This window comes from Panthera pardus, unplaced genomic scaffold (assembly GCF_024362965.1).
Source record: "Panthera pardus isolate Hobbes unplaced genomic scaffold, ASM2436296v1 HiC_scaffold_2, whole genome shotgun sequence".
Classification (NCBI taxonomy): domain Eukaryota; kingdom Metazoa; phylum Chordata; class Mammalia; order Carnivora; family Felidae; genus Panthera; species Panthera pardus.
The window spans coordinates 27,229,602-27,243,883 of record NW_026526765.1 but is presented as its reverse complement, the minus strand read 5'-3'; the positions used below and the strand labels follow the sequence as shown (position 1 = coordinate 27,243,883).

General features: G+C 41.0%; 1 protein-coding gene across 2 annotated transcripts in view; it reads left to right on the top strand.

Moving 5' to 3' along the window:
* Positions 1–6,985: 6,985 nt before the first annotated feature.
* The window catches only part of SLC45A2 (solute carrier family 45 member 2), a 32,564-nt gene continuing 25,267 nt past the window's right edge, over positions 6,986–14,282 (top strand). The window contains exons 1-2 of one of the 2 annotated variants that reach the window (XM_019450689.2): positions 6,986–7,483; positions 10,051–10,227. In XM_019450689.2, the coding sequence (XP_019306234.2) occupies positions 7,099–7,483; positions 10,051–10,227 (562 nt within the window). In that variant the 5' untranslated portion in view covers positions 6,986–7,098. The remainder of the gene's footprint in view (positions 7,484–10,050; positions 10,228–14,282) is intronic. The other variant, XM_019450688.2, reaches the window with a different exon arrangement.

Below are 14,282 nucleotides of genomic sequence, written 5' to 3'. Positions count from 1 at the left end.
AAATAATAAAGATCAGAGCAGAAATAAACAATATAGAATCTAAAAAAACTGTAGAGCAGATCAACGAAACCAAGAGTTGGTTTTTTGAAAAAATGAACAAAATTGACAAACCTCTAGCCAGGCTTCTCAAAAAGAAAAGGGAGATGACCCAAAGAGATAAAATCATGAATGAAAATGGAATGATTACAACCAATCCCTCAGAGATACAAACAATTGTCAGGGAATACTATATAAAATTATATGCCAACAAATTGGACAACCTGGAAGAAATGGACAAATTCCTAAACACCCACACTCTTCCAAAACTCAATCAGGAGGAAATAGAAAGCTTGAACAGACCCATAACCAGCGAAGAAATTGAATCGGTTATCAAAAATCTCCCAACAAATAAGAGTCCAGGACCAGATGGCTTCCCAGGGGAGTTCTACCAGACGTTTAAAGCAGAGATAATACCTATCCTTCTCAAGCTATTCCAAGAAATAGAAAGGGAAGGAAAACTTCCAGACTCATTCTATGAAGCCAGTATTACTTTGATTCCTAAACCAGACAGAGACCCAGTAAAAAAAGAGAACTACAGGCCAATATCCCTGATGAATATGGATGCAAAAATTCTCAATAAGATACTAGCAAATCGAATTCAACAGCATATAAAAAGAATTATTCACCATGATCAAGTGGGATTCATTCCTGGGATGCAGGGCTGGTTCAACATTCGCAAATCGATCAACGTGATACATCACATTAACAGAAAAAAAGAGAAGAACCATATGATCCTGTCAATTGATGCAGAAAAGGCCTTTGACAAAATCCAGCACCCTTTCTTAATAAAAACCCTGGAGAAAGTCGGGATAGAAGGAACATACTTAAAGATCATAAAAGCCATTTATGAAAAGCCCACAGCTAACATCATCTTCAATGGGGAAAAACTGAGAGCTTTTTCCCTGAGATCAGGAACACGACAGGGATGCCCACTCTCACCGCTGTTGTTTAACATAGTGCTGGAAGTTCTAGCATCAGCAATCAGACAACAAAAGGAAATCAAAGGCATCAAAATTGGGAAAGATGAAGTCAAGCCTTCGCTTTTTGCAGATGACATGATATTATACATGGAAAATCCAACAGACTCCACCAAAAGTCTGCTAGAACTGATACATGAATTCAGCAAAGTTGCAGGATACAAAATCAATGTACAGAAATCAGTTGCATTCTTATACACTAACAATGAAGCAACAGAAAGACAAATAAAGAAACTGATCCCATTCACAATTGCACCAAGAAGCATAAAATACCTAGGAATAAATCTAACCAAAGATGTAAAAGATCTGTATGCTGAAAACTATAGAAAGCTTATGCAGGTAATTGAAGAAGATATAAAGAAATGGAAAGACATTCCCTGCTCATGGATTGGAAGAATAAATATTGTCAAAATGTCAATACTACCCAAAGCTATCTACACATTCAATGCAATCCCAATCAAAATTGCACCAGCATTCTTCTCAAAACTAGAACAAGCAATCCTAAAATTCATATGGAACCACAAAAGGCCCCGAATAGCCAAAGTAATTTTGAAGAAGAAGACCAAAGCAGGAGGCATCACAATCCCAGACTTTAGCCTCTACTACAAAGCTGTAATCATCAAGACAGCATGGTATTGGCATAAAAACAGACACATAGACCAATGGAATAGAATAGAAACCCCAGAACTAGACCCACAAACGTATGGCCAACTCATCTTTGACAAAGCAGGAAAGAACATCCAATGGAAAAAAGACAGTCTCTTTAACAAATGGTGCTGGGAGAATTGGACAGCAACATGCAGAAGGTTGAAACTAGACCACTTTCTCACACCATTCACAAAAATAAACTCAAAATGGATAAAGGACCTGAATGTGAGACAGGAAACCATCAAAACCTTGGAGGAGAAAGCAGGAAAAGACCTCTCTGACCTCAGCCGTAGCAATCTCTTACTCGGCACATCCCCAAAGGCAAGGGAATTAAAAGCAAAAGTGAATTGCTGGGACCTTATGAAGATAAAAAGCTTCTGCACAGCAAAGGAAACAACCAACAAAACTAAAAGGCAACCAACGGAATGGGAAAAGATATTTGCAAATGACACATCGGACAAAGGGCTAGTATCCAAAATCTATAAAGAGCTCATCAAACTCCACACACGAAAAACAAATAACCCAGTGAAGAAATGGGCAGAAAACATGAATAAACACTTCTCTAAAGAAGACATCCGGATGGCCAACAGGCACATGAAAAGATGTTCAACGTCGCTCCTCATCAGGGAAATACAAATCAAAACCACACTCAGATATCACCTCACGCCAGTCAGAGTGGCCAAAATGAAGAAATCAGGAGACTATAGATGCTGGAGAGGATGTGGAGAAACGGGAACCCTCTTGCACTGTTGGTGGGAATGCAAACTGGTGCAGCCGCTCTGGAAAGCAGTGTGGAGGTTCCTCAGAAAATTAAAAATAGACCTACCCTATGACCCAGCAATAGCACTGCTAGGAATTTATCCAAGGGATACAGGAGTACTGATGCATAGGGGCACTTGTACCCCAATGTTTATAGCAGCACTCTCAACAATAGCCAAATTATGGAAAGAGCCTAAATGTCCATCAACTGATGAATGGATAAAGAAATTGTGGTTTATATACACAATGGAATACTACGTGGCAATGAGAAAAAATGAAATATGGCCTTTTGTAGCAACGTGGATGGAACTGGAGAGTGTGATGCTAAGTGAGATAAGCCATACAGAGAAAGACAGATACCATATGGTTTCACTCTTATGTGGATCCTGAGAAACTTAACAGAAACCCATGGGGGAGGGGAAGGAAAAAAAAAAAAAAAAGAGGTTAGAGTGGGAGAGAGCCAAAGCATAAGAGACTGTTAAAAACTGAGAACAAACTGAGGGTTGATTGGGGGTGGGAGGGAGGGCAGGGTGGGTGATGGGTATTGAGGAGGGCACCTTTTGGGATGAGCACTGGGTGTTGTAAAAAAATAAATAAGTAAATAAATAAAAAAAAAATGTAAAAAAAAAAAAAAAAAAAAAAGACCACACTTTGAGTGCCACTGTCCTAATGGATATGAACAAAGTCTTTTCCCCTTTGCTACTGTCATAATAGGTGCTCAAAAAATATCTCTTGAAGGGTTAATGAGGGAAAGAATAAAAGCCAGTTGGCAAAAATCTGTAAATAAGCAGATGGGCTAGCTCAAAATATTGATATCTGTGATTAATTGATTTTATACCAAATGTTTGAATGAAAAAATTGGTTTCTGTAGTTTATACTTTTTAAAGAATACAGGTATATAAATAAGGCTAATAGATTTTGTTAATGACCATACTTTTCTTCTGAAGAGTCTAAGACCCTGTATAGAAAATGTACACTTCCTCTTTGGTTATCTTTTGACAAACTGTAGACTTAGAAATGGGCAAGAGTGTAGGTGAGAAGAAAATAGGAGGCTCTAAGGAGGATGGAGGACTAGCAGGCAATTGAAGATGGCGAATTCTAGTGAAAGACAGATTATATTCTTGAATACATAGGAATTTTATTCTTGCATGTGTAGTTCAATATACACTGATTTACACTTTTGATCCTACAATGTAGGAAGTGATGGGATGCTACACACTGTATGGCGATGAATCAAATGACATGGAATAAGGTGACTGGTTGCATCCAGGCCTCTGTGCACATTTTAGGCTTCATCAAAGGAGACACAAGTGTCACAGGGGTAGTTGAAGCAGGGGTACAATGAGTTCTCATCTCATTGTACAGATGAGAACACAGGGCTCAGATGGTCTTAAAACCTTCTTAGTTCGTATCTCCCTTTGTGTCTGAGTAACTTTTTCATGGTGCCTCTTGGCCAAAAGAAATATCTAACCATTCCATTTATAAAGAATTAGGTCCCAACAGCTTAATTATTTATGCCCTAATAACTAACTGTTTGAGAAAACACACATACAAAAGAGAAAGCACTTTTATTTTTATTTCATTTTTAACACTCTTACTTATAGGTCATATATGTGTTGGACACTATGCAGCTTCTCATGCCTTGAAATAATATTGGGCACTACTACCCTCATTTTCTGTTCCATATTTATTTTCATACAGTACTTGCTTTTTATCGTGATTGTGGGAAATCCAGCCTCACAGAAATACGTAATCATTGAAAGGATTGTAGTGCAATCTTAGGTTGAAAGGATGAACTACCTCACTGAGAGTTCATGGGGTATCTGACAGGTGTTGAGTTTCACTCTGTTTACTATCTTCAAAACTTTAAATATCCTGAGGCACCCCTTTGAGGTCACTGTGGTGCCTGGGGCATCTTGGCACACAGTTTGGGACCCACCAGTTTTAAGTGATTTGCCCAGGAAGATACTGGTAGGAAGAGGCAGAACCAGAATTTAAAATTTCATATTCTGACTCCGAGTCTTGCTCTTATACCATTTTTAAGGCCCTTCCTATAAGATTGTGTTCCTCTTGCCACAGGAACTTTTCATTTGAACTCAGGATCCAGCAAGGAAAATATGACCCACTCAGAGTCTTTAAATTAGAGGAAATTTATTCTTACACCATAAACAAAAATAAACTCAAAATGGATTAAAGGCCTACATGTGAAACCATAAGATTCCTAGAAGAAAATAGGTAGTAATTTCTTTGACATCAGCTGTAGACATATTTTACAAGATATGTATCCTCTGGCAAGGAAAACAAAAACAAAATTAAACTATTGATTCTACATCAAAATAAATAGCTTTTGCCCAGCAAAGGAAACTATCGTCAGAACAAAAGGGCAACCAATTGAATGGGAGAAGATATCTGCAGATGATATATCCAATACAGGGTTAATATCCAAAATATGTAAACAGTTTATACAACTCAACACCAAAAAAAGAAATTATGCAATTAAAAATGAGCAGAGGACCTGAATAGACATTTTTCCAAAGAAGATATACAGATGGCAAACAGACACATGAAAAGATCCTCAACATCACTCATCACCAGGGAAATACAAATTAAAACCACATTGAGACAACCACTTTACGGCTGTCAGAATGGCTAAAGTCAAAAACACAACAAATGACAAGTGTTGGAGAAGATGTGGAGAAAAAGGAACTCTCGTGCACTGTTGGTGGGAATGCAAACTGGTGCAGCCACTGAGGAAAACAGGATGGAGTTTCCTCAAAATAAAAATAGAATTACCTTATGATCCAGTAATTCCACTACTTGGTATTTACACAAAGAAAACAAAAACATTACTTTGAAAAGACATATGCATCCCTATGTTTATTGCAGCATTATTTATAATAGCCAAGATATGGAAGCAACTCAGCCAAGATGGATGAAGAAGATTGTGTGTGTGTGTGTGTGTGTGTGTGTGTGTGTGTGTGTGCATATATATGTATATAATGGGATATTACCCATGTAAAACGTGAACTTTTGGAGCACCTGGGTGGCTCAATCTGTTAAGCGTCCAACTTCGGCTCAGGTCTCGATCTCAATGTTCATGAGTTCAAGCCCCGTGTTCATAAGTTCAAGCCCCGTGTTGGGCTCTGTGCTGACAGTTCAGAACCTGAGCCTGATTCAGATTGTGTCTCCCTCTCTCTCTGCCCCTCCCCTGCTTGCACATACTCTCTCTCTTTCAAAAATAAACAAACAAACAAAAAAAGATGAACTCTTGCCATTTGCGACAACATGGATGGACTTATAGGGTATAGTCCTAAGTGAAAGAGAAAGACAAATACCATGATTTCGCTCCTATGTGGAATTTAAAAAACAAAGCAAAGAAAAAAGGAGAAAAATAAACAACAACAAACCCAGACTCTTAAATACAGAGAACAAACTGGTGGTTGCCAGAGGGGAGGTGGGTGGGGGGATGGGTGAAATAATCAATCAATCAGGAAATTTAATATAGGGAATTACACTGGTGACATAAGTGCTGAGAAGCCCAGGGGACAGTGAAGCAACCCAGATATAAACAGCAATGGGAAGCCAGGGCCACTCCTATGGCTGCAGGAACAATGGCGAAGGCAGTGTTACCGGGATCCTGAAGCTAAGTTTGCTTGGTGGAAGCTAGACCCATCGTGGAGATGCAGCCACTACCACAGACAGCTCAGGAAGGAGAAATGGAGGGAGGGAAATACCAGGATCTTCTCTCCTGCCCCCAGTCTTCCCACCAATGCCTTTCATTGGCCAAATCTACCTAGAAGCAAGGGAACCTGGGAAGTGTAGTGTCTTATGATACAGAGCCTGTGAGGAGGAACAGGGAATGGACCTGAGCAAACAGGCTGTTGACTGGTTCTACAGAATTTCATGTATGCACTTTATTCACTCAGTAATTCCTTTAGCAAATATTTGTTGAGGACCTACTAGGTGCCAGGTATCATGCTACACCTGGGGATTACCATAATGACAGAAATGGACCTGATCACTGCTCTTAAAGGGATCAAAGACTAACAGAAGAAATAGAATAAACACAGAATTATCTAGTTGGAAAATGTGTTAAATGAAATGAAGGTAAATATCACAGTGCTGAGACAGGCTAGAGATTGGAGAAAGGGTGCAGCCTCTCACGGCTGTAAGTCTAGTTAGCTGATTCTTGAGGTGTGTGTGCAGAAACTTGCGTTCAGGAAAATACAGAATATTTATATCTAGACAAAGTTTAGAAGAAGATATTGATGTATTTATTCATGTTTTGACTTACGACCTGCATAATACAGCTTCATTGTCTCAAAGCTGTGCATGTGATTGTGTGTAAGAGTGTGTGTGTATAGATACATGTGTGTGACAGAAATGGAGAGAGAGAACAGAAAGAACAGAGAAGGAAAGATTGCTTTAGACAAACATTCTAAGGAGCCAGAGGGCTCACAGCAGCTAATCTCCCTCATGCTTTCCTGACCCCACCCCCTTCCTTCTCATCATAACTTGTGATCTTAGAAGCATGAAAGAATTTGAGCCCCTCCCCCAGCTTGACCATCTCCGTTGGCTGCTCAGTCAGGCTCCATGTCAAATCCGGCTTGGGGCAGAAACCTGAGGGCCACACAGAAGGTGGTGGGCTTGCAGGCAGTTTCCTCACCCTGTGGCCATGGGCGGCAACATCGGGCAGCTTGGCAGTCGCACCTACGAGTCCCTAGCTGACGATGAGCCCTTGGACCCTGAGGAGCCCCCCAAAAGACCCACCGGCAATCTCATCATGCACAGCATGGCCATGCTTGGCCGGGAGTTTTGCTACGCAGTGGAGGCGGCCTACGTGACCCCAGTCCTGCTCAGCGTGGGGCTGCCCAAGAGTCTGTACAGCATGGTGTGGCTCCTCAGCCCCATCCTGGGATTTCTGCTGCAACCTGTGGTGGGATCAGCCAGCGACCACTGCCGGGCCAGGTGGGGCCGGCGAAGACCATACATCCTCATCCTGGTCATCATGATGCTCTTGGGCATGACTCTGTACCTCAACGGGGACGCTGTGGTAACAGGTCAGTGCACTGCACAGGCGGGCAGGCGGGGGAAAGGGGCCCATTATGCAACTCAATAGGAGTAGAATGCGGATTTCTTTATGTGACATTTCATTGGAAACCGGTTAAACTGATTATCTCTCCTAGGTTAAAATAAACTTCCACCTTGGAAGGACCCAAATTCTGTGGTTGGGGAGTCTTCATTTTTAGGAGCATCAGGATCCATTGCTGTTGTTGTTTCATTGTTGTGAGGATTGCAAAGTAGGAATAATTTTTTATCTGTTTTATCAAATGAAATATTTTTACATATTTATTAATTGCAGTGTTCTTTGAACTTTGGCTTTAGTTAGTACTTTGTTGAATTAACCATTTGCCAAATGACTCCATAAATACTTATAATAAATTACCTGTATGTCTAAATAAGGGCTAATTTTCTTCATAGCTTTAGGTAGAGTCTTTTAGTGGGTGCAGGGCATCAGCCTGTCAGCTCAAGGGCACAGTTTTGCACTGCAAATGCTGGACCAAAAAACCCCTGATGGTGAGCACTTTTTCTTGCCATTAATCAGCCACCAGTTAATCAGTAATTGGTGGTAGTACATAAAAAGTACTTCATTTCATTGAATAAAGAATCGTTAAAAATAATACACATTTTTTGGCCATTAACTCTCAAGCTAGCAGAATGGATTATAATGAGGCAGGATAATCAGTTATCATTTGTATGTATTTTTTATTTTATTTTATTTATTTATTTTTTTAAATATTTTTTTTAATTTTTAAAAAATTTTTTTTAACGATTATTCATTTTTGAGACAGAGAGAGAGACAGAGCATGAACAGGGGAGGGTCAGAGAGAGGGAGACACAGAATCTGAAGCAGGCTCCAGGCTCTGAGCTGTCAGCACAAAGCCCGACGCGGGGCTCGAACTCACGGACCGCGAGATCATGACCTGAGCCGAAGTCGGCTGCTTAACCAACTGAGCCACCCAGGCGCCCCTTGTATGTATTTTTTAAATAATTTTTTAATGTTTATTTAGTTTTGAGAGAGAGAGAGAGAGAGAGAGAATGTGAGTGGCAAAGGGAAGGGGCAGAGAGAGAGAGAGACACAGAATCTGAAGCAGGCTCCAGGCTCTGAGCTGTCACCACAGAGCCCGATGTGGGGCTTGAACCCTTGAGCCATGAGATAATGACCTGAGCTGAAGTTGGACACTTAACTGACGAAGCCACCCAGGCACCCATCATTTGTATATATTTAAAAGCGGGCATAACTACATAAATTTGATTTATTTCTGCAAAGTATTTACAAAAACCCCTGGTAAGTATGGTTTCCCCTAGGGAGGAGTACTAAAGGAACTTGGAGGTAAAAAGTGGAGTATAGGCTTATTTTCCACTTATTTTTATACTGTAGTTTGTTTTTTTAATGTGCATAAGTTACACATTGTTCTCAAGTGAAACTGAAAGCAAGGGAACATTTTTGCTCTCTCTAATAGGAGATAGGGTGAATGAATTCTGACATGTCCACAGAGTGAATATTATTCGGCTGTTAAAAACTGTGCAGTTGCTCTCCGTTAAGTGAAATACAAAGATATGAGGAGAGTTGGTTATAAATGAACGTATCCAACATGATCCCATTAGTGCTCCTCAAAATGTGGTCCTCAGACCCAGGACATCAGCATCCGGGGGCTGTTAGAGATGCAAATGCCCAGCCCCACCTCAGACCTACTGGAGAATTGTGGAAGACAGAGCCCGATACTCTGTTGTGTTTTTTTAAATTTTTTTTTAATGTTTATTCTTGAGAGAGAGAGAGAGGGAGAGAGAGTGAGCAGGGGAGGGGCAGAAAGCGAGGGAGACACAGAATCCGAAGCAGGCTCCAGGCTCTGAGCTGCCAGCCCAGAGCCCGACTCAGGGCTTGAACTCATAGACCGTGAGATCATGACCTGAGCCGAAGTCAGACATTTAACTGACTGAGCCACCCAGGCACGCCTCTGATTATCTGTTTTAACGAGTTGTCCAAGTGATGATTAAGGATGCTACAGTTTGAGGAGTACTGCATTAGGGCACCTGTATACACCGTTTCCTGTATGTCTGTAAGTGCATAAAGGGATATCTGAAGAATGATCATCAGTAGGGGCTGGGACGAAACATTTCCCCCAGCTTTTCTACATCACTGAAATGGTTTACGATAAACATGTATAATTTTTTACACAACTTTTTAAAAAGAGATATGACATAACTTGGTGCTTTTTAGTATATTCCCAGGGTTGTGCAACCATCACCACTATCTAATTGCACCACATTTTCATCACCCCGGAAAGAAACCTAGCAACCATTAGCAGTCACTCTGCATTCCCTCCCCCTGACCAGGTGTAAACAACCCCTCAATCTACTTTCTGTCTCTATAGATCTGCCCTTTCTGGCATTCACTTGTGTAATTTTGAAAACCTGAAAAAATGGTAAAGCTATGTTTATTTGGAAAAGCAACACAAAATGAAAGCAAAGGAAGATAATTTGATGACAGGACATTTTACTGGAAACAAAAATGCAAATCATCCTAACTCTGGATTTAGGTGATGTATGTTTATTTCCTTTTTAGCTTTGATTGCTGATCCAAGGAGGAGGCTGATTTGGGCCATAACCATCACCATGATAGGTGTAGTTCTCTTTGATTTTGCTGCTGACTTCATTGATGGGCCCATTAAAGCCTACTTATTTGATGTCTGTTCCCATGAGGATAAGGAGAGGGGCCTCCACTACCATGCCCTCTTCACGGGTAAGGAATGTTCCAGAAAGTCTTTCCTTAAGTTCCCCAGACAGGGAGGCGCTTCCTCTGATGCCATCCAGTGTCTATGCATGTCAGAGTTTTGAATGAATGGATCTGTTGATGGAATTCTCCCATCACGCGGGCTCTGTGTTTCAGTGCATTTCTCTAGACAAATCAGCTTGTGACTAGGCTATGGAGTTTTTGCAAAGGAAGTTTACATAAGAGCTTTCTGAAGAGTCATTTGTGGAGACATTTACAACTGCAGTGAAAAGAGGCCTTGTGCACTTTGCTTTTTGGTGTTTTTTTGTTTGTTTTGTTTGTTTTTTGTTTTTAAATCACTAAGGTGGCATCAGCATTACCTAAGAGCTTGTTAAAAATGCAGCTTCCTGGGCCTCTCTTCCAGTTATTTTGATTCAGTGGGTTTGAGGTGGGGCCCAGAAGTCTACATTTTTAATAAGTATCCTGGATGATTCTGTGGCAAGTGACTTAACAACCACATTTTAAAACAAAAATAGAAACAAACCAAGCAAATGAAAAAATCCCACATGTCCTAGAGATTTCTTAGTTATATAAACAGTTGGCATTTCCTCAACCTCCTGCTTTGAAAAAGGCCATGCCTGAGGGACAATGGGGGGCTCTCTTCAATTCTTGGGGCTATTGGCAGGCTCCTTTGGTTGCTGTTGAGTCATTCATTTACAGCAATGCTAGCAATGTTCAATATCCATTTATAGAACACCAGTCAGGACTGTTCTAGGACTGGGAAGTGGAGGGGGTCATACATGAAATTACAACATGATCCTGTCCTGGGAGTGTTTTTATATCTAGGGGTGGGGCTCTATCAGTCCACCTTATTTGATGTCTTTATGGCCCAGCCGATATATTTATTTCATATTTTGATATGTTCTGTCTCTGTTCATGGCCAGGTAGATCCCATGAGAAGCAGGATCTTGAGTTTTGTTCAGTTTATTTTCCACAGCCAAGAGCAGTGCTTGCCCATTGAAGCCACTGGCTCAATATTTGATGTTTGAGCAAACATCTAGATGGTGAACTCTGGAAGAAAGGGGGCTACACAGCCAAGAGAGTAGCTCCTCCTTGCTTTAGGGAAGATGGAGGAGCCAGAGTCCTGCCCATCTGTCAGTGACCCCTGACCACACTAGTCTGCAGCTAAAAGGTCCCACAAGAGAGATTCAAACTGCATTCTCCTAACTTAAACCCCATAATTCCTTCTGCTTGATCATAATTTGCTGAAATTAATTACAACAGTGGGAGACTCTTGGGCTTTCCAACCTGACACATTGAGAGTTTTACTGCTTTTCAAGTACTGTGGGCAATGTGGCCACCCTTTCCCAGCAACCCCCTCCCCCCCCCCCCCCCCGCCCCCCCGGCTTATGTCCCTGTTAGTCTTGGCTAAACAGTCTCTGCTTTGTTGTCTCGGATATTAGAAGATTGAATTTGGTCCTTGGGGAACTTTTCAAAGGCTAACACATGGTAGTTTTTCTATAAATCTGAGAAAATATCTTGACGTTTTCTGTCGATATTAGTGTATGGTGGTTTCAGCAAATATGGTATAATTTTCATATTACCTTGGTTCAGGCTCCCACTACATCTTGTCTGAGCTTTAGTACTTTTCCCTTAACTATCTCTCTAGTCTCTAATCTCTTCCGATTCCAATTGAACCAAAACACAGCCTCCAGATTTATACTCCTAAAAGCAAACTATGACCAGGGCACTCTCCTGTTCCATCACCTGGAGTGACTCCCCATTTGCCTGCTGAGTAAAGAACAAATTCCTAGACAGGATTCAAGACTCCCCATAATCTGTTTCCATCCTACTCTTCAAGCTTTACTTCTCATTACTTCCTCCACATTTTCTGTGCTTTGAATAATTTCCCAACATGCTCCTAGGGGCAGAGGCCAGCTCTGTTTTACTCACTGCATCCATCACACCTTCAATACAGCCTGGCACATCATACGTGCTCAAAATAAATATTAATGGGACAAACAAAAGAGGCTGTCCTTTCTGTTCCAACTTCTGGGTCTTTCCTCATGCTGAAATTCCCTTACCCCTTTCTCCCTTTGGAAATCAAAGCTGCATGGAAACTTTCCACCCCCTTCCCAGGGAGAAGACCCCCTCTCTTCTAAATTGCAGTCAAACAACTTCTAACTTGGTCAGGGACCCCACACAAAAATTGATCAAAGCAAAAGTATCAAGTAGATGAACATAGAGGTATGAATGAGGTGGGTAACTTCAGCAGGAAGAGATGGTAAGGTAACAGTTCATCTCATACATATCCTGAACTTCATTGCCCTTGGGGCCCGTGTCATCTGCTTGGGCTGCCGTAACAGAATACCACAGATTGGGTGCTTAAACAACAGAAATTATGTTCTCACACTTCTGAAGGCTGGAAGTCCAAGAACAAGGTGACAGCAGGCTTGGTTTCTGGTGAGACCTCTCTTCTTGGTCTGTACCTGGCCATCTTCTCACTCTGTCCTCACACAGCCTTTCCTGAGACACCTTTCCTGGAGTCTCTTCCTCTTCTTACAAGGACACCAGTCCTATTGGTTATGGCCCCACCCTATGACCTCATGTAACCTTAATTACCTCCTTACAGTCCTTATCTCCAAATATAGTCACATTGGGGCCTAGGACTTTGACATATTTCTCTTTTAAGGTAGAAAGCAAAGCTTTCCTAAAACTCACACAGACTTTTGCTTGTTTCTCATTGGACAGAATTAGTCCACAGAATTAGGATATTGGGAAAGTGAGGGTTTAGGGCAGGGGTGGGAGAGGCAGATCCTCTCTATTTGGGTTCTATTTGCCAGGCGGAAAGGGTAATTATTTTCAAATAGGCCAAAGCTGGTAGATATCACATAGAATATAAGCATGATTGAGTATTAGCCTAATGAGAAAAATTAAAGACCAAGACTATTGTAAGAAAGAGCTTTCAAAGCCCAATCTATTAAGGAATAATTGACAGGTAATTATATTTTAAAGTTATACTTCAGTTCACAATTTTACCTGACCACACTTATTATAGTACTGTTCACATTCTCCCCTGTATTATAATTAAGTGTGTATTTATCTTTCTCTTTTACAAGATTTTGTAAAATACAACATTTGTAAAAACATGAGTGTTTTCTTCCCCATGGCTTCTAACCTGTTGCATCATTGACAGCAGGTACTTAGAAATGTTAGTTACATAAAAGGAGACTTTTATAACCCTTTCATAACCCTTAAGTTTCATGCAGTTTTACATCAGGTTGAACTGCATGGCAAATTGCATCAATCAGATGAATATGCTCACTTAATCACCTTGCTTTGTCTCCTGACCAACACTGAACTCTGAATCCCAGACAACTGTCTCTAGTTATAGGGGGACCCCTGAGAGTGTGTGGATAGCTCAAAGCAAATTTTTTTTTTCCTATTAGAAAAATTAGCTTAAAACATCTTCCTTTTCTAAAACAGTACAGTAAAGTCTCACCTCATTTAAAACTTAGATTCTAGAAGTCCATGCCTAAGTGATAATCACAGAGAGTCTACATTATTCATGAATATCTCTCAGATCACACATAAAATACAGTATACCTTTTTGCCTTGTTTGTATGCACAGACCTGCATAGTGACGGATATACATATAAATATATCTGCAGAAACATCTGCTCTTTAATGTTTACTGCTGGACATGGGCTCAAAGAAAGAGATAGAAGATAGGGTCACCTGTATTATTTAGAATGTTTTTCTTTTCTCTCTCCCCCCCCCCTTTTTTTTTTCTGAGAGAGAAAGAGAGAGTGCGCAGGGGAAGGGCAGAGGGAGAGGAAGGGAAAGAATCTTAAGCAGGCTCCACACTCATCACATAGCCGGACATGGAGCTTGATCTCACGACTGTGAGACCATGACCTGAGCTGAAATCAACAGTCAGATGCTGAACCGACTGAGCCACCCAGGTGTCCCAACTCCCCTTCTTTTCAAAGTGTGAATAGTAACTGTCAAATGCTCAGTTAAAGATGAATGTGCGACCCCACCCTAGTGTCCTTGCTCTGAATGGAAGACCACATTGGAAAATG